Source organism: Elephas maximus, chromosome 7, assembly GCF_024166365.1.
Source record: "Elephas maximus indicus isolate mEleMax1 chromosome 7, mEleMax1 primary haplotype, whole genome shotgun sequence".
NCBI classification, from domain to species: Eukaryota; Metazoa; Chordata; class Mammalia; order Proboscidea; family Elephantidae; genus Elephas; species Elephas maximus.
In genome coordinates, this window is record NC_064825.1 from 47,574,784 (window position 1) to 47,595,635 (window position 20,852).

At 43.2% G+C, this 20,852-nt stretch overlaps 1 protein-coding gene across 4 annotated transcripts in view; it reads left to right on the forward strand.

Moving 5' to 3' along the window:
* The window catches only part of XRRA1 (X-ray radiation resistance associated 1), a 58,995-nt gene that overhangs the window by 22,885 nt on the left and 15,258 nt on the right, over positions 1-20,852 (forward strand). For 2 of the 4 annotated variants that reach the window (XM_049889793.1, XM_049889794.1), the window contains 4 exons: positions 3,359-3,492; positions 14,920-15,048; positions 15,925-16,142; positions 18,711-18,751. In XM_049889793.1, the coding sequence (XP_049745750.1) occupies positions 3,359-3,492; positions 14,920-15,048; positions 15,925-16,142; positions 18,711-18,751 (522 nt within the window). Of the gene's footprint in view, positions 1-3,358; positions 3,493-14,919; positions 15,049-15,924; positions 16,143-18,710; positions 18,752-20,852 lie in introns of those variants that run through there. The other 2 variants (XM_049889795.1, XM_049889797.1) reach the window with 2 other exon arrangements.

Here is a 20,852-nt window from a genome sequence, read left to right on the forward strand (position 1 = left end):
ATGATAAACAGAAAATATTGAAGTTGTCGAGGATTTCATTTCACTTGGATCCACAATCAACACCCATGGAAGCAGCAGTCAAGAAATCAGATCATGCATCGCACTGGGCAAATCTGCTGCGAAAGACCTTTTTTTTTTATTGTCCCTTTTTTTTTTCATAATTTTTACTGAGCTTTAAGTGAAGGTTTACAAATCAAGTCAGTCTGTCACATATAAGCTTATATACACCTTACTCCATACTCCCACTTACCCTCCCCCTAATGAGTCAGCCCTTCCAGTCTCTCCTTTCGTGACAATTTTGCCAGTTTCTAACCCTCTCTACCCTCCAATCTCCCTTCCAGACAGGAGATGCCAACACAGTCTCAAGTGTCCACCTGGTACAAGTAGCTCACTGTTCATCAGCATCTCTCTCCTACCCATTGTCTAGTCCCTTCCATGTCTGATGAGTTGTCTTTGGGAATGGTTTCTGTCCTGGGCCAACAGAAGGTTTGGGGACCATGACCGCCGGGATTCCTCTAGTCTCAGTCAGATCATTAAATCTGGTCTTTTTATGAGAATTTGGGGTTTGCATCCCACTGATCTCCTGCTCCCTCAGGGGTTCTCTGTTGTGCTTCCTGTCAGGGCAGTCATCGGTTGTGGCCGGGCACCATCTAGTTCTTCTGGTCTCACGAAAGACCTTTTTAACGTGTTAAAAAACAAAGATGTCACTTTGAGGACTAAGGTGTGCCTGACCTGAGCCATGGTATTTTCATTCGCCTCATATGCATGCAAAAGCTGGACAATGGATAAGGAAGACTGAAGAAGAATTGATGCCTTTGAATTATGGTGTTGGTGAAGAATAGTGAATATACCATGAACTGCCAGGAGAATGAACAAATCTTTCTTGGAAGAAGTACAGCCAGAATGCTCCTTCTTAGAAGCGAGGATGGTGAGACTTTTCTCACGTACTTTGGACATGTTAACAAGAGGGACCATTACTGGAGAAGGATATCATGCTTGGTAAAGTGGAGGAGTCAGTGAAAAAGAAGACCTTCAACAAGATGGATTGATGCAAGGGCTGCAACAGTGGGCTCAAACATAGCAACGATTGTGAGGATGGCACAGGACTGGGCAGTGTTTCATTCTGTTGCACATAGGGTCACTATGAATAGGAAGGGACTCCACAGCACCTAACAACAGGACAAAAGTGGCTCTCAGACTTTTCCAAGAAGCAAAATTCTTGAAAGTCCCATAAAATAGAAAGGAAACTTAACTGATGTAATTTTGTGCTATGTTAAAAAACATTTTAACTAAGTTTTAGTATGTTGTTGAGTGGAAACAGGTTGTAGATGCTGTAGAGATAACAGGGAGCTATTTCCCTGACCACCAGGGCTGATTGGTTCTTCAGAATTTCCATTTATTTGGTTTTCATTTTGTTTCGTTTTTTACTTTTTCAGAACATAGTTATTGAGCTCCTACTCTGGGCCATGCATTGTGCCAGGCATTGTATGCCCCCTCCCTCACATCTCAAACTCCAATTTCAAATGCCAGCGGGCCATGGGGAGGGTCCAGGACTCAGGCCCTGACCCTACAACTGACTAGTTTGGAGCTACTGGGTGATCACGATTGACTTTTTTGGAGATCCCTACTTTATAGTTTGATAACATCTGAGAGAGATTTTTATCCAGCTTCACCCAAGGGAATTTATTTAAATAAGAGAGACCAAAGTCAAGAAGCAGAATGTAAATGAGAAGAGGAAATCTGGCCAGTCATTAATTTTCATCTCTGTGATTTGCAATGGCTCTCTCTAAGAAAATGCATAAACCTGTCAAGTGTCCTGAATTTGCAGCCCACAGTAATGAATACTTTGTTGTGTAATAAAACTTGGCATGGCTATGCATTATCAATGAGACATTGTTAATTCTTAAGTTCCCTAATCACTGAAACAATGTGTTACTGTCTGTAAATGAGTGAAAGAAGAATTTTTGTGAATCTAAAACCAAAAAGTCCAAACCTATTTCCGTCAAGTCAGTTCCGACTCATAGTGACCCTGTGGGACAGAGTAGATTTGCCTCACAGGGTTTCCAAGGAGCAGCTGGTGGATTCAAACTGTCAACGTTTTGGGTAGCAGCCGAACACTTAACCACTGCACTACCAAGGCTCCCTTTTGTGAATCTAGAAAAAAAAAAAAAACTTAGCAGATGTAGTAGCCAGATTGGGAATCTTCTGTCCTTGTCTGCCAGAAAGGCTGCCACAAAATAAACAGTTTTGCCAGGAAAGCCCACAGTAGAATTCTTCAGAAGCCAATTTTGAAAAACTTAACTTTGCCATGATTCGATTCTCTGAGTGCAGGTCTGTAAAAAGTTCAGCTGGGCCCTGCCCTGGGAGTTCGGAGACCTTGTTTTTAGCCTTAGTCCTGCCGATACCCTGCTATGTCTTCTTGGCCAAATAACTTACCTTCTCTGGGACTTAAGTTCACCATCTATAAATTCTGGGCCAGCTCTGAAGTGATTCTAAGATTATTCATTTCTTTGAGCTGCCCTTAATTCTATGGAAAGCAAATTTGAATCCAACGTTAAATAGCCAAAGCAGCTAGAACGGGGGTTGGCAAATGTTACGTAAGATACCAGACGGTAAATATTTTAGGCTATGGGCCATACGGTCTCTGTCATAACTAGCCCACTCTGCTGTAGTAGAAGGAAAGTAGCCATTAAAAAACTTGTTGCCGTCGAATCAATTCCAGCTCATAGCCACCCTGTAGAACAAAGTAGAACTGTCCCATTGAGTTCCCAAGGCTGTAAATCTTACAGAAACAAACTGCCGTATCTTTCTCCTGAGGAGTGGCTGGTGGGTTAGAACTGTCAACCTTTTGGTTAGCAGCCGAGTACTTAACCACTGCACCACCAGGGCTCCTTTGAAAGTAGCCATAGACAGTATGGCTGTGTTCCAAAAAAACTTTACAAAACTGGAATTTGAATTTCATATAATTTTCATGTGTCATCTTTTTTTTTTTTTTTTTTATGGTTGAAAAAAAAAGACTGGCACTCCTGCTTGAGTGAAAAGCATGAGCCAAAGTCAGTAGGTGGGATGGGTGAAAGAATGAAGAGAGGTCAACGTGGCCAGCACCACAGAATAAACAATGGTTTGCAGTGGGATCTGCGGCTGGAAAAAAGATTGGGAACTGACTGTAGTAAGCCTTGAATGTTAATCCAGAGAGTCAGGAAGGCTTTATACTGGTGGTGAGGAGGCACCCCAGGAGGTTAAAAAAAAAAAAAAAGAAAGGCTAGCTCCCACTTTATGTATGACCATCACTGTTACATGTAGTGCTTCTGTGTTTCTCACACCCTCCCGCCTTGTTTTTTTTTTTTTTACGTGGAAGTTCCTGGACCTTTCCTTCAACAGCCTGACTGGGGAGGCCATTTGTGATCTGGGGATTCTGCCACATCTCCGTGTCCTGCTCCTCACAGGAAATGGGCTCACCTCCCTTCCTTCCAATTTGGCTGTCACAGAGCAGTAAGTTCTGCATCCTTGAGTCCATCCCATGTGTTTTCACGTGAGCCTTTGTCTGAGTGTGCAAGTACCTGAGGAAATAGCCTAAAGAAGCTGGGAAGTGCTGTAAAGATAGGCTGTGTGTGCTCAGAGCAGGGAGAAGGCCACCTCCTGAAGGGCCCAGAAAAGGCAACCACAGGAGCAGGGCCCCAAAGGACCAGGAGACCCCCAGTGGGCATCCTACTTTCCTCTGTGCTATTAGGAGACACCCAGGTGCCTGGCAAATCATAACCTTGCACTGATTGGTCACTTGTAAATTGTGGGTCTTGCTCTTGCCAGACTACTCCCCCTTCGCGAAACCTCGTGACTGCTTTACTCTAGGTTTGTTCCTCCTTCCTATGAGCATCTGTTGAGTTTAATGTTTCCCCGGTTAGTTTAGGTACTTAGTGTGTTCTACTCTGACTTATTTCATGTGTGTGTATCTGTGTGTGTGTAAAATCTCCCCATGTAGATTGTGAGCCCCTTGAAGGCAAGGGCTGGCTTACTCATCTTCAATCTGCAGCACCTTGATTAGGATCCAGTAGTTGGTGGTTGCTCAGTTGCTCAAAGGGACTGGGGTAATAGCAATCATCATGTGAGGGGTTTCATTAGTCAGGACTCTTCGGATTGAAATCCAGTTCAAGCTAGCTTACACCAAAAGGGAGGTTATTGGCTCATGTATCTTACAAGTCCTGAGGTGGATCTGCAGGATTCACTGTGGGGGATAGAGGTACAGAGGGTGTTATCAGGGCTCCATGGCATCTCTGTCTATTTCTTGGGTATGAGTGCAGCCTCTATGTCTGTCATGCACTCTGATACACGCACACGTCTGTTTCCTCAGGGCTAGCTTTGTTCTTAGGCAGGCTCTCTTTCTCCATGACAAACATATGTATCAGGGTCTAGTCAGGAATATAAAAACTACTCAAGATAGTGCAAATAGATGGGAGTTATACCCCCACCCAACCCCACCCTAGATTATTTTTAAGAAGAATGTCGTCATATAATTTCTCCTTTAAATATGCCAGTATGTACCTTTAAATGAAAAAGATTCTTTAAAAAAAAAATCATAACTGGAGTGCCTGTATTTTATCTAAAATATTACCAATAATAAAACAAGGGAATTGGTTACATGGAAGGGCTGGAAGGGCAAAAAGGAGAAGAAAGGTATGGGAAGAGCAGAAAAGGAGGAGGGTTGACACTCAGCAGTCAGAAGCTGTTAACACTGCTGGACTGGAGCTCACGAGCCTGCATGTGCTGCTGAGCTTTTAGAGAGGTTGTTGCTGTGCTTCTAAATCTGCTGAAGATGTGCTGCCTCACCCGGGGCTGGAACCCCAGCCGACATAGTTGCCGCTGCCATGTCAGTACTGCCTTTGCTGCATTGTTGTTGCTGCTGCGCTGTCACTGTTGCTGGCCAGGAGCACTGTCAGAAACCAAAAGCTGCAAGAGTTGCTTCTTTCCCTCCTCAGGCTTTCCAATCTATTCCAGTCCCTCCCAGTTACAGTCTCTAACTATAAGTCAGTTGGAAAGTGTAGTTTGGAGGCAAGACTCCAGTCCCCTGCAGTACATAGTTGAGCATAAAGGGAAGAAGTGAAAGCCAAGAGCTAATAGGCAAATGACTGACACCATCTAACCCTTGGAAACTGAACACCTACTCTTCCTTCTCTCCATATTTAATTTCCATACAACATAGCAACTACAACATGCTTTTGTCTAACATGAAACAACGTTTCCACTAACAATGACGGCACTTTCATCCTCTTCCAAAAAGGGATGAGACATAATTCCGTCAGTCACTATGTAGACCTCTAACCAAAACAAACAAACCCAGTGCTGTCAAGTCAAATCCTACTCATAGTGACCCTATAGGACAGAGTAGAACTGCCTCATAGAGCTTCTAAGAAACGCCTGGCGGATTTGAACTGCCAACCCTTTGGTTAGCAGCTGTAGCACTTAACCACTATGCCACCACTCTAGATGATGTTATTTTCCCTTCTAAAGTAGTCACAGTCCCACCTGGACGTTTTATAACCGAAAAAGCTGTGAAGGCAATCACCACACACAGTTTACACACACACACACATGAAACAGACACACACCCACATGAAACAAGCAAGGATGAAATTGGACATGAAAATGTACAGAATTGCTACAATCATCTTAACTGGTCAGGAGGCCATAATGAATATTTATAAATCCTTCTTCCATTTCCTATTTAATGTTGCCTTTGCCCTCATCCAGTACCTTGGCTGGTCAAGGTTCTTTAACTGGTGTGGGGTGCTCACCTTCATCCCTGAAGGATCTAAGTCCTTCATGGTCCTGCTTTTATTATTTTCACTAATGCACATGGAACTTCTAAGAGGAGCACTCTTTGTATATATATATTTTTTTATTTCACTAATTAATGCTCTTAAGTTTATTTTCTTCTACTCGATTGAGTTTTTTTGCTGTTCTTCCAACTTCTAGAATAGATGCTTGGCTCATTAAATTTCTGTCTTTTCTAATAAAGGATATGATTTTCCATTTAAGATGTGGCTTTTCCTCTAACTACTGCTTTAGTTTTATCCCACAACTTTTCATGTGCAGTGTTTTTTTAAATTCAGTTAAATTTTTTTTTTTAATTTCTAAGGGTTTGTTAGAAATATGTTTCTTAATTTCCAAACATCTAGGATTTTTTAAGTTATGTTATTGATTTTTGGCTTAATGGCAATGTCAGTAAATATGCTCTGATTTCAATCCTTTGAAATTTGCTGGACTTTGTGGTCCAGTTTATAGTTGATTTTTGTAAATGCTATAAAAGTGCTTGAAAATAATGAGTATTATTGAATTTTGGCTCCAGTGTGTCTACTAGGCCATGTTTATTAATTATGTTGTTCAAATCTCATATATCATCACTGATTATTTTGATGACAGGATTAAGCCCGTAAGAAAACTTTAATTCTGTGTACTCCCTACTCCTGACTTATATGCTGTTGTGTTGTTGTTCTCATTGGATGCAGTAGAGCCAGTTCCTGTGTACAACAGAAGGAAATGCTGTCCCGCCTGAGCCATCCTCACAATCGTTGTTATGCTTGAGCCCATTGTTGCGTCACTGTGTCAGTCCATTTCATTGAGGGTCGTCCTCTTTTTCCCTGGCTCTCTACTTTATCAAGCATGTTGTTCTTCTCCAGGGACTGATCCCTCCTGATAACATGTCCAAAATATGTGAGACATAGTCTCGCCATTCATGCTTCTAAGGAGCATTCTGCTTCTACTTCGTCCAAGACAGATTTGGTCACTCTTTTGGCAGTCCATGGTATATTCAGTATTTTTCTCCAACACCGCAATTCTGAGGCGTCAGTTCTTCTTCAGTCTTCCTTATTAATTGTCCAGCTTTTGCATGCATATGAGGCATATGCTATTATGGTGTACTTTAATTCTGTCTTTTTATTTTAACCCAAGACATTATTACTTTTTTATGCAGTCAGTGTTGATTTAAATATATGGACACTTTCATTGTTCTTTATTTCTTCGTGTGTCTCATAGCTTCTTCCTGACTTTTCTTGTGGCTGAATTTTCTTTAGTGAAAGTGTCATGGTGATTAAGGCTCTCAATTTTTATTTGCATAACCAAAACCAAAACCAAACCCATTGCCATCAAGTGGATTCCGACTCATAGCTTGTGTTAATTGTAACACATATAGAAAGGTGCAGAAACCAAAAATATACAGTAAAATCACTTGTCACCAACCTAGCACGTGTAAAACCATCTCCTAGGAAAAGAAAAACAGAACACTGCTTATAACCCAGCAGCAACCCTCACTTATGCCATCTCCCAGTCACTGTCCTCTCCTGTGTTCCTAAGGATAATGTTATGGATTGAATTATGTCCCTCAGAAAGTTATGTTGAAGTCCTAACTTCTGGTACCTGTGAACATGATCTTGTTTGGAAATAGGATCTTTGAAGACATGATCAGTTAAATACCAAGGTCATACTGGAGTAGGGTGGGTTCTAATCCATTCTGAGTGATGTTCTTAAAAAAGAGAAGAGATACAGAGATACAGAGGAAGAATATCATGTGATGAGGTAGTTACGCTATAGCTTCAAGCCAAGGAACACCTGGGGCTACCAGTAGCTAGAAGAGAAGCATGGAGTAGATTCTTCTGCAGAGCCCCAGAAGGAATCAACATGGTTGACAGCCTGATTTTGGACTCCTAGCCTCCAGAACTGTGAGACCGTAAATTTCTTTTATTACAAGCCACCCAATTTGTGATAGATTGTTAAGGTAACCCTAATAAACTAACACAGGTAACTTGACTTTTAACACTATTTTACATTTTCTCCTTTTGAACTGTATGTAAATAAAATCATATAGTGTGTATTATTTTGTCTGACTTTTTTACTCCACATTGTATGTGATATTTATTCATGTTGTTACATACGGCAGAAGTTCATTCATTTTCCTCCTGAATAATATCCTATAGTATGACTATACTACCATCATTTATCTATTCTATTTATGATATTGGCATTATTTCCAGTTTCTGTCTATATGAAAAATGCTGTTGTAACATTCTTCTACATGTTGCTTGGTACACATTGGAAATGTTTCTGTTTGGTATATACCTAGGAGTGGAATTTCTTGGTGATATGGTGTGTTTGGCTTTAGTAGATAATGCCAGTTTCCCAGAATGCTTGTGTTACCAATATGCATTCCTGCCAGCAGTAGATGAGAGGTCTTGTTACTCCACATTTTCATCAGCACTTGATATTGTTGGTCTTTATAAATGTTAGCTACTCAGCTACTTTGGTGGGTATGTATTTGTGTATCACTGTGGTTTTAATTTGCATTTCCCTGATTGCTAATAAAGTTGAGCACCTTTTATGTGTTTACAGGTCATTTGCATATCCTGTTTTGTGAAGTGCCTGTTCAAGTCTTTTGCCCATTTTTTAATTGACTTGTCTGTTTTTTGTTTGTTTTTATTTGCTGGAGTCCTTTATATGTTCTGGATACAGCCTTTTGTTGGTTGCGTATGTTGCAAATACCTTCATCAAGACTGTGGCTTGCCCTTGTACTTTCTTCACAGTGGCTTTTGATCAACAGTCATTCTGATTGTATCCCTGCCCTGCAACTTCTCAGTGTGGTAAAGATAAAACCCATTAACATTGCTCACAAAGCTTTGCATGACCTGAGTCTGTCTATTGCTTTATTCTCCTTTCTCTTCAGTTTTTTCCCTTCCATGATATACCTTATCTATTCTGAACTATTTGTATCTCTCACTTCTAGGCCTTGGATCACACAATTAGCTCTCTCTGGGTGAGCTAGAGGAATCATATTTGATTCACTCCATTTTTACTTATTTTGAGCTGAAATTTGATACTTTGACTTTCCCATTAGGCTTATTCCCTTTCCCCCTTGGACCACACAAGTCCGCTCTCTCAGGCTTGACCAGTATACAGTGGAGAGAGATTGTTACCTCTTTTTTTCTAAGCATTGTGTTCCTAATAATGTCATCTAAAAGAGCACTAGCTTTTTATCAGCCACATCATAAGTCCTCTTTTTACACAAGCAAGCTCTTAAGCCATGTCTCCCTCACCCTTTGTTTGCACAGTGGGTTTTCTGTATCTTAGCATAGAAGCTGATCTGACATTTGAACTGACATTTAGAGTTTGTTAAGTTTGCTGCAGCCCTTGGTTTAGTCTACTGAGCATTGTTTTTTAGTCTAATCCAAAGTCTTACAATGTAAAGCTAAAAGAAGCTGCCCCCCACCTCCCCCCCACCTCCCTGCCCCCCCCCCCCGCCCTTCAGATAGAGAAACTGGGCCCAGAGATGCTCAGCACCAGCCAGAAGTCACACAGCAAGCAAAGCAGCAGCAGCACTGGTACCAGAGCCCAGGCCTGATCCCCACACCCATGCTTTTTCTAATACGGCACATGACTCCCCATTCCTGAATCCAACCACTGGGGCATGCTCTTGACTTCTAAAAAATGAAGTAAAACCTGTCAGGTTTTAAAAAGTGTAAATTTGTTTTGGCAAAAGGAGATATAAAAATAACACCTCTCTGAACAGGTAGAAACTTGGGCTTCTTCACTACTGACAGACTCCTGCCTCTTCAAAGTGCTCGTCCCCTAAAACCGCCATGGGAAGAGCTCAGTAGGAGAGCCTGATGCTTTGCTCTGAAGCCTGACATCTTGTCCTCCTCACCTGCCTATTGACTGCCCCCCTATTTTAAGACATAGATTTTAGAGACAAAAGAAAACTCTTATATGTTATAATTAGGATGGAACTTTAAAAAGAAAAAGCAGTGTAACTTGTCACAAGAGACAGGAACAGAGCCGGCTTCTCCATTAAGGGGCTCAAGAGGAATTTTCCAAAGGCTTATTTCTCAGCTGTTTCATATTTCACTGGAGTTTTTTTTTTTTTTTAAAAAAAAGATTGGCTAATTAATTATGAATCAGCAGGGCTGCTCTGCACCCTCCTATAATTGACCTCAGACAGAGATTAAAAATTCAGTGTATGAAAGTTGGTCATTCCAGGAAAAGGAGGAGTTATCTGTAACCTTGGAATACTATGACCTAAAGGCTTCCTTCCTCCTCTGTTAACTGTCTCTGGTCTTTGGTCTTCAACCCTATTCCCCTACCCTGCTGCCAAGGCTCTTTCTGACACCATTTCTAACTTGTCTCTTTTTTAGTCAGAACTGTCATGGTTATAACCTGTAGAAGTCCACCAGTGTTAGAGTATGCCCAAAAGGAGAATTTTTTATAAGGATATTGGGGGATCTCAAACCCATGCCTTAGGGACATAATGTGGGGCAGCCTGGATGCCCTGTTTCTCAGCTTTCAGATCTGCTGCTCTGTGTGACTCGCCACGTTTTTCTTTATAGGTGAGTTGCCTGCATGGCTCTCTGAGCCACTTGATGGGAAACATGGCTGCCAAAGGTTTTTAAATATATTACAGATCTAGCCACAAAGAGATGGTATTTCTCCCTGTTACTCTCTCTCCCTCACAGTAGTTAAGAACAAGGCAAATTCCCTCTCTGTTCTTCATGGTTTAGCTTAAACACTATCTTCTCTGAATCTACCCCACCTCCACCCCAGAGTGGGTGATACTCACCAAGCTTTGTACCTGCCTCTGTTATAGTATTTGTTCCTCCGCGTGCTGTGTGTTCACCTCCTCCACGAGACTATAAACACCTTGAGGGTAAGGATATGTTCTTGTTTTCCCAGTACCTGGTCCATAAGTGTAAGTTAAAGAAATTTATGAGTATGTGAATGAATCAATGAATGAATGACTATATATCCTTTCTAAATCCAAATTTGAAATATTCCTGACTTCAGGGGTACTGTAGCAGATTTCAGTTACATACAGTGATGATCTTTGTGTACCTTGAGGGACTGTTGACTGCAGTACTTGGCAAGGGAAGTTGTTGATTCTACTCTTAAGGCTTCTTTTGATAACACTTCATTCATTCATTCAACAAATTGGAGAGGAAGAGGAAAAAGGCCAATTAAGAGGCTGTGACAGCAGTTCAAACAGGCAGGCATGAGACCTGAATGGAAAGATTGATCATGGGTATTCAAGAGATATTTCTAAGAGAGAATTGACAGGACATGGATGGTAGAGAATTGAGGAGGAGAAGCAGATTTGGGGAGAAGATGATGAATTCAGTATTGAACACATGCATTTGAGATATCCACGGAGCATCTAAGTGAGGCTGTCTAGGAGGAAGCTGGACCCAGAGGTACAAAGCTCGGATGAGAGGGCTGGTGTCATGGATTGAATTATGTCCCCCCAAAATATGTGTCAACTTGGCTAGGCCATGATTTCCGGTATTATGTGGTTGTCCACCATTTTGTGATCTGATGTGGTTGTCCCATGTGTTGTAAATCCTAACCTCTATGGTACTAATGAGGCAGGATTAGAGGCAGTTGTATTAATGAGGCGGGACTCAATCTAAATGATTAGGCAGTATCTTGAGTCAATCTCTTTGGAGATATAAAAGAGAGAATTGAGCAGAGAGGAGAGGGACCTCATACCACCAAGTAAGAAGGGCCAGGAGCAGAGCGTGTCCTTGGACCCAGGGTCCCTGCACTGAGAAGCTCCTTGACCAGGGGAAGATTGATGACAAGAACATTCCCCCAGGGCCGACAGAGAGAGAGCCTTCTCCTGGAGCTGGTGCCCAGAATTCGGACTTCTAGATTCCTAAACTGTGAGAGAATAAACTTGTTTGTTAAAGCCATCCTCTTGTGGTATTTCTGTTATTGCAGCGTTAGATTATTAAGACAGCTAGAGATTAAAACTAGGGATATCAGCAGAAAATCCATAGAAGAGGGTGATGATATTGCTTCGAGTAGCTAGGATAAGAAGAAATGGATCTAGGTCAGAAATCCGGGAACATTAATGTTTTAAGGCACAGGCCAAGGAAAAGGGACTGCAGATAGACTGAGGGAGAGTGAAGTCTAGGAAAGAGAATGCTTTAAAGAGGAAGGAGTGGGCCAGTATGTGAAGACAGGTCGCCTGGGTAAGAACAGTTTCTGAAGAGCAGTGGGAACAGAATCCAAAGTGCCATGGGTTGAAGGTTGACTGTATGTCAGAAGCCAGGCCCAGCACCTGTCAGGCACTTCGGGGATGCAGAAATAAAAGTAACTGGGAGCTAAAACCAGAGCCCTGGTGGTACAGTGGTTAAGAGCTCAGCTGCTAATCAAAAGATCGGCACTACAAATCCACCAGCCACTCCTTGGAAGCCTTATGGGACAGTTCTACTCTGTCCTATAGAGTCCCTGTGAGTCAAAATCGACTCGATGGCAATGAGATTTTTTTTGGAGGAGAAGCCAAAAAGTAAATATGCAACGACTAGACAATCAGCAGTTGTACTTCTGGGCATTTATCCCAAAGAAGTGAAAACTTACGGTCATGCAGAAACCTGTACATGGACGTTCACATCAGCTTTGTTTGTAATAGCCAAAAATTGGAATCTACCCAATGTCCTTCTACAGGGAATAGTTACACTGTGGTATATCCATACCATGGAATACTATGCAGCAATAAAAAGGAATGATCTATTGATACACACAGCAACTTGGGTGAATCTCCAGGAAATGATGCTGAGTGAAAAAAAGCCAATCCCAGAAGGTTACATACTATATGATTCCATCTATATAACAATTTTGAAATGTCAAATTTTAGAAATGGAGGAAAACCCAAACCAAATCAAACCCATTGCCATCGAGTCGATTCTGACTCATAGCAGCCCTATAGGACAGACTAGAACTGCCCCATAGGGTTTCCAAGGAGCACCTTGTGGATTCAAACTGCCAGCCTTTTGGTTAGCAGCCATAGGTCTTAACCACTACACCACCAGGGTTTCCAGAAATGGAGAACAGATGGGTAATTGCTGGAGATTGGGAGGGTCAGAGGGGAGGTCATTGTGGTCATAAAAGGGCAACACGAGGGATTCTTGTGGTGTAGGGGCTGTTCAGTGTCTTGACTGTGATGGTGGATACGTGAACCTACGCAGGTCATAAACTGTATAGAACTTAATACACATGCACAAACACAGGTAAAACTAGGGAAATCTGAATAAGATAGGTGGGTTGTATCAGTGTTAGTATCTTGGTTGTGATGTTATAGTATGGCTTTGTAAAATGTTACCATTGGAGAATACTGGGAAAAATGTACAAGGGGTCTCTCTGTATTATTTCTTACAACTGCATGGAAATCTACAATTATCAAGTGAAAAAACAAAACAAGCTAAAAGATAATAGTTAAAAGCCAGCGGGAGCAGACAGCAGCCCCTTCCCAGTCATGCTCCCTGAGCTCCTGTTGCTGCGTCAGCCAGGCCTGCATGTTTGATCCTCTTTTAGTTTCTGGCTCCTGTTTCTGAAGGCCCCCAGCCCTAGGGTTACATCAGCCTTCCTGCTTGGACTGTTAAGGCTCCCTCTCCCAGCTTTTGAATTCACTGCCCACCTTTGTCACGCTTTCTCTGGCCCAGGCAACAGCTACCCCCATCATTTCCTCACCTTTTAATCCACATGGGCCTTAAAGATGTGAACGTGAGCGAGAGGTGGTATGGGGCAGCAGAAAGGGCCTGGAGTTAGGCAGACCTGGGTTCTAGTTGGAGCTTTACCACTTTTTTGACTATGAGACCTCAGGCAAGTCACTGAGCTTGAATTTCCCATCTGCGAAAATAAAGATAATACCTCTCCTTCTCGGTGACTTTCTGAGATGACATACATAAAACACCTAACACAATGCCAGGAATACAATAGGTGCTTAAGACATGTTTCCCTTCCTCTCCTTGTATATGTGTTTGTGGTTTATATATGTGTGCGTGTATTTGTGCTGTATGTCTGTGTGTGTTCATTTTGGTGCGTGGAGGAGATGAAATGTGAAATGTTGAGGGAGGAATGAAAACGTGATTTGAGTCATCTGCCTGCGTGTTGTTAAATAGATCTCATCTACCTGGAGCCACAAATGAGGTCACATGAATGGCAGTAACTAAAATGCTTCCACCTCCTGCCCCACCTGTGTAATTCACGACTTCAACTCCTTAAATTCCACTCTCAGGTGTTTCTGGGGATCCTCAGAGAGTTTGAGCTTAAGAAGAGGCTTCTCAACCCCCCACTGATGTGTGCATTTTATGGAGTCACCTTAGAGGAGAGCTTCACTGCTGTCAGGGATGGTCCTTAATCCACCCTTCCCTACCGCACGTGGTGGCAAAGCTGTGGTCCGTGTCAAGGGCTCTGTCTCCTGGTGCTGCCCTGGTTACCATTCCTTGGGATGACAGGGCATACCCAGGAGTCTGCCCTGAGCCAAAACTGTGTGGTATTCTACCTGCAGAACGCTCCTTCCCAACTCCGTCATGCCTTACTCAACCTGGTATTTGCCATGAGCACTGCCAGTGCTTCACCTCTTGTCCCTGTCCAATCAGCTTGTGCATGCAGTTTTTCTCCATGTGCGGCTTCAGACTTATGTACCTGGGACTGCAGCTGGAGTCACTACCTGAAACATACATTTCTATTCTCTTCATCTATTTCTCTCCCAGATACATCCATAAAACTTCTTCTTTGCCTCCTCTCCCCTCTGTAGACCTATCCATGCAAATAGATCCCTGTGGCCCATCTCCATCTAAATTCTAACAGCAGGCACTGTTAGGGCTCAGTCTGAGATAAATTCCCCCAATCTGCATATTACACAGACAAGAAAGGACACTGGTACAGAAAGCTATGTATTATGAGTGGGGGGGTTGAGGACAGAGCCAGTCAGGGAGGGAGTTACACCTTCTGTTCCCTTTCTAAAGGCCCCTGCCTTAAGCACTAGAGAAGATCCCAAGTTGATTAGGCTTCATGATTGATTCCCTATCCTCCGTTTCTTCCTGGGGAGAGTGGAGCTTGTCCTCTGCCCTTGCTCATTACCCAAGATCTTTGCGCTCACAGGGAGGCATCCGTAACAACACTGACGAGCAAGAGGTATATCCTGAGGTTCCCAGCGCTGGAGACACTGATGCTGGATGATAACAAACTCTCCAACCCCAATTGCTTTGCCAGCCTGGCCGGACTCAGGAGGTAAAGCCACAAGCCCCTCTGCAGGGCCCTCTGTAACCCCCAGCCTTGCTCACACCCTGAGTGCTGCTCTAGAAGCCAAAAAGCCTGGGTTCAAACCCCAGCTCCACCACTTATCCCTGCTTTGTGGCCATGGGCAGGTCACTTCTCCTCTCTGAGCTTTAGCTTGTTCATAAAAGGACATCTCTGATCGTGTGACTGGATTAGAAGCAGAAAGAGAAAGGAGGGTAGGAAGAGGTACAACTGGAGACAGGATCCTGACCCTGAGAGAAGAAACCAAAAAACCCAAAGCCACTGCTGTCGAGTTGATTCGGATTCATAGCGACCCTATAGGATAGAGTGGAACTGCCCCATAGAGCTTCCAAGGAGTGCCTGACAGATTCGAACTGCCAACCTTTTGGTTAGCAGCCATAGTACTTAACCACTATGCCACCAGGGTTTCCCCTGAGAGAAGAGACGGGAAAAAAACAGAACCTGAAAGAAGTTTAACCACTGTCCACATGAGGAAGCATTAAAAACCTTTTAAAAAGAGCTCTATTTGGTTGAAGTAAAGAAAATGAAGGCATTTAAATAGTTAAGCTTTAGATCCCTGAAAATTTTACTATGGACTCAGCTATGATACACTAGACAGTACTTTGTGCCAGGCCCTGTATATATTATCTCATTTAATCTTCACAAGAACCTTGAGAAGTTGATATTATCATCCTTATTTTAGAGATAGGGATTTGATCCCCAGAGAGGATAAGTCACTGGCTCAAGGTCACACGAGAGGAGGAAGTGTCCAAGCCTGATTCCATGTTCTTTCCCCGAAGTTGCTGGGTATATGTCCCTGAGATATCATTATTGCTTTGATTCTGTATTCACTTTCCTTAACTGAAGACTGAAGAAGTTAAGCCTGGATCAAAACAGGATTTTCCGGATCCCGTACCTACAGCAGGTTCACCTACGTGAAGGCTCAGGGGACTGGGCTGGAGGCAGGGGGAGTCCCCGGAAAGAGCACCAGTCCATGCCACAGCCCAAGTCGTGGGTGTATGAGGCCTCAGACGAGCAACCGGACTATACTGTGCTGCCCATGAAAAAGGATGTGGACCGGACAGGTGCGTGATGCCCCTTGTTCCAGAGACTCTAGCCCCAGGGTGGGAACAAACTTGAGAGAGTTTATTCTGAAAATCTGTGGCTCCCTGGGGAGCTGCTGCATTTAAGCAGCTGGGCCTGGGGAGTTGGAGGTCTCACAAGAACTATTTCAGTGCCTTCCTAACTGGTTCTGTCAGTTAAGATGCTTTTGAAATCCAACTAAAAGTGGTTTAAAAACCTTTTTTTTAGAAGCTTTCCAGGGATGGTGCATCAGTGTCATCGAGGGACTCAGATTCCTCCCATCCTCTTCTCTGCCTTCCTTAGCCTGCTCCCTTATCCTTTTAGGCTGGATCCCATTGGGGTCTCAGGATGGCTGCCACAGTTCCAAGAATCGCATCCAGATGGCAACATTCAGAAATAGAAAAAGAAAGAAATGCTTCCTTTATTATAAACCAAAATCCCTTTAATATCTGAGTATATTTCTGGATTATATACTGTCTTCCATTGATCTACTGCCACCACCACGCTGTTTTGCTTTTTACATTTACTTTAAATTGGTAAATAACTCACATAGAATAAAGTACAGAAATCTTGTCTAGAGTGTCCATTATGCTATAGAACAGTGCTAGCAGCCCATATGGTACCCTCGCAATCAGCACCTCCTCCCAGAATAACCACTATTCTGACCTCTACCATCATAGGTTAGTTTTGCCTGATTTGAAATTCATGAGTATGGAATCATACAGCATGTGTTCTTTTGTGTTCGATTTACTTCACCCAACATTGTATCTGTGAGATTCACTCGTGTTGTTGCATTTATCAGTAGTTCACTCTTTGTCATTGCTCTTATTCATTACACTCATACCATAATTTATTTACCCTTTCTTCTGTTGATAGACAGTTTGGTAGTTTCTAGTTTTAGGCTCTTCTGGATAAAGCCGTTATGAAGATTCTTTTGTATACTTTTTGGTGGACATTAACACTCGTTTCTGTTTTGTACCCAGGAGTGGAATTGCTGGATCGTAAAATACAAACGTATGTTCAGCTTGGAGAAATTTTATTTCTTCCTTTCCATTCTGTGCAGTTTTCTTTTGAAACCCCGTCAGATGGCAAAAGTTTTAGGATCTATCCACATTTCCTCTTTCGTGTCATACTTTGTAGGTCTTTGCCTTTTACACAGCATTCTGAGAGAGTCTCTCAACTGAGTCTTCCTTCCATTTTATCAATTAGCTCTTCAACTGTGCCTGTTCTTCTATCCAGTACATCTAGTAAGTCTGTCATTTTGGTCATCATATATTAAAGTGTTTTTTTTTTTATATTAAAGTTACAAAATTTCTAGTAGTTTCTCTTTCATAAACCTGGTTTTGTTTCAGAAAGGAACTAGCCTTTTAAATTCCTCAGAGGATACTAATCATTCTATTTTAAAGTTTTATTCTATTTGCTAAATAAACCCTATTCTGTTTTGTTTTCAGGTCCTACTTCTTTTTTTTTTTTTAATATTTCATGACTTTTTTTTTTTCATATTGTTAGTTTTCCTCAAAGATGAGTAGATTCTTGGTTGTCTGTTCATCTTTTTGTTTAAGAATCCCCAGTCAGAACCTTGGACTGTAGGTTCTGCTTTCTGGAGTTTGCTTCCTGTAATGGGGGGGCGGGGGCGGGGCACGTATTCAGGCAGAGTGTGCCATTGCTTGTCTCTCTAGGTGTGGGCACTTTCTCTCCCCAGAGGATCAGTGCTTAGCACCCACGCCTGCAGCCACAGCCCATCCCCCTGTGAACTCCTACTTCGTCATTGCACAAACCTCTCCCAAACCCCTTCCACACTGTGGGAGGAGTTATTTAGACCACGTGTTGTTCCACTGCCTAGTACTGTTTCCTTCATTTTCATGTGACTTTTCTGACTATGCCATCAGTAACATGTGGAAAGGGTCCCATAACCAAGGCAACGGTGAGTGGTACCGGCACAGGACTCAGTCCCCACAGATGCTCTGCTTTATTTGGTTGAATTCAACTGTTTATCGGCTCATCTTTTATGGTTCCAAGAACATAATCACGCGGCAGCCTCCTCTTACTGTGCTGGCTGCCATTGGTATCTCTCCTGATTTCACTGACTTCACACATTCTATATGTAATAAGACAACAAGTAGTATTTTCAAATCCTCTCACAGAATAGCTTTTATATACATTTCTCTCTTCTAAGAGAGTTGATTTCTCTTCTGATCAATACTAACAGCCGAATAGTTGTGAGACTAGAAAGAGCTTGCATATTGCAAAGTCAGAAAGACGGTCAATGTGGCTGGGATATAGTGAGTGAGCAGGAGGGGGCATGAGGCGAGACTGGGGAAGTAGTCGGGCCAGGTCACGCAGGACCTCTAGGCCTGGCTAAGGAGGTAGGGTTTTATTCTGAGTGCAGAGGGAATTATTACCTGACAGATGTCACAGCCAGCTCATCTTCTAGTTTGCGCTGGAGCCGGGAAGTCAGACCCCCTCTAAGGCATCCTGCTGTGCATGCTGGGTGGCCGACCCAGACTCTGGCCTCCCTGGGGGCCCATCAGAGCTCTTACCACCTCCGCTCTGTTTCTCTTTTGTTTCAGAGGTTGTGTTCTCATCCTACCCTGCATTTTCAACCTCACAGGTAGGAACTGCCTACTTTATATTTGTGTCCTTAAGTTAGACCATTAGTGTAAATAAATGTAAATAAGTTCATGGAGCCATGAGGAGCCTTGCTGTATATCACACTGAGGAAGGCCATTCACTGGGGCACCTCCCATGTGCCAGCCACTGTGCTGGCCACTGGAGGTACAGCCATGAACTAGGCAGCCACGCCCCTGCCCTCACACAGCCCACAGACTGCTTTCATTGTTCACAGGCACTGTTCTGGAATAATCGTTTCACCTCCAGTGATAGAGCTGGCAATGAGGTGGGGCCGCCACCAGGATGAAGCCTATCTGCCCCTGACAAGAGGCTCAAAAGCTGGAGTGATGCTTGCCAGATGCACTACTGTCCAGGGCCTAACCCTTAGTATTTCAAGTTTAGACACTTGATTTTCATCTGTACAGAATATTGATTTTTCTCTCATTTCGAGAAAATCTCAGATGGATTTTTCTTTTTGGGTGCTCAGGGTAGATGCTCACTAACCAAGCTCACAGTGACTGATGCACATAAATATTGATTTATTCATTTACGATAAGAAGTGTAACTACACATTTAGCCAGCCTGCATCCTTGAGAGGCAGCTCAGTACGTCCCCACCCGCAGATACAACTATGTAAGAAATTGTATCAGTCAACTACTGCTGTATAACAAGCCAACCCAATACTTAATGACTTCAAACAGTAACAATTTAGCGTTTCTCACATTATTTGGGCTGGCTAGGTGGTTCTTTAAGGAGCCCTGGTGGCACAATGGTTAGAACACTTGGCTGCTAACCAAAAGGTCAGTGGTTCGAATCCACCAGCTGCTCAGGTTTGGGTGGGGGAAGGGCTCAGGTGGACCACTGGCACATCTTTGCATCTCCTTCTATGTGGTCTTTCCATCTTGAACTTCTTAACAGGATGGCAGCATCAGGGTTCCAAGAGAGCAAGAGTGAATTGCAAGACACTGAAATTCAGTGTCACTTCTGCCACATTCTGTTGGTCAAAGAAAGTCATAAGTGTAGCTTCAAGGGGGTAGAGATACAGACTCCACCCTGAATGGGAGATGAGCAAGGTCATACTGCAGTAGAGCATGCATACTGGGATAGGAGGAATTTGTAGCCATTAAACAATCTACCACAGAAGAGTTAATTGGTAGGTTGCTCAGTGCTCAGATCCCAGCTGTCTAACATCTCAGAATCTAGGGAGTTAGCTGGATGCCTGAGACATGTAGTGGCCTCTCTCTGTGAAAGCCAGATGCATCCCTCTTTAAGACAGGGCCGTCTCTGCCCTCAGCAGGACCAGCCTTCCCTCAGGTCAGTACTAGACACCCTCCAGCTTGACTCTCTGGCTTTCTCTTTTCTGTGCTTTAGTCTGACTTGCCCACTTCAGCTCACAGAGCCTTCCTTGCTCTAGGTAGGGAATTGCACAGTTGAGGAGATTGCCTTGCCAGACTGCCACTACATTTCACTCTGGCCTCTTGGAGATTGCATTCAGATCGCCTAGAGAGAAGAGTTCTATAAGTTCCCAAATACCATCACTCAGGTCCTTGTGTTTTACGCTCACCCATTCCTGACCTGTCCCACGTGGTGGCTTTACTGGCTGAACTCCAGGAGGGCACAAAATACTTGATCCAAAGTAGGTGCTCGGCAAGTGTTCATTGAATGAACAGATGAAATTTAAGTGACTTGCTCAAATTCACACAGTAATTAATAGAGCTAGGAACAGAATCTAGTTCATCTGAAGCCAATCGTTAACCCAATATCTACCCTGCAATTTCCTTTGGTCTCAGCTAAACTTAAGAAATCAGTGAGTAAACTGAGCTAAGATATAGTTAATGCAGCAATTTCCACTTTCTGCTCGATCAGACATGTTGACCCTGAGGCAATCTGGGTTGTACAGAGAGACCCCGACTCCACACATGACCCGATGCACTGTGCCACATCCAAGCCCCAGGCCTGGCTGAAGTCATTTAGGACTTAGCTGTTGTTTCATCCTTGAATGAAGAGCCTCCACTGTAGATAGACGTAGGCTAGCCCATCAGAGCTCTCCCCACTAGGAAAATCCCCCTGCCCTTGCAAGCAGCTGCCCCTTGCCTTCCGAA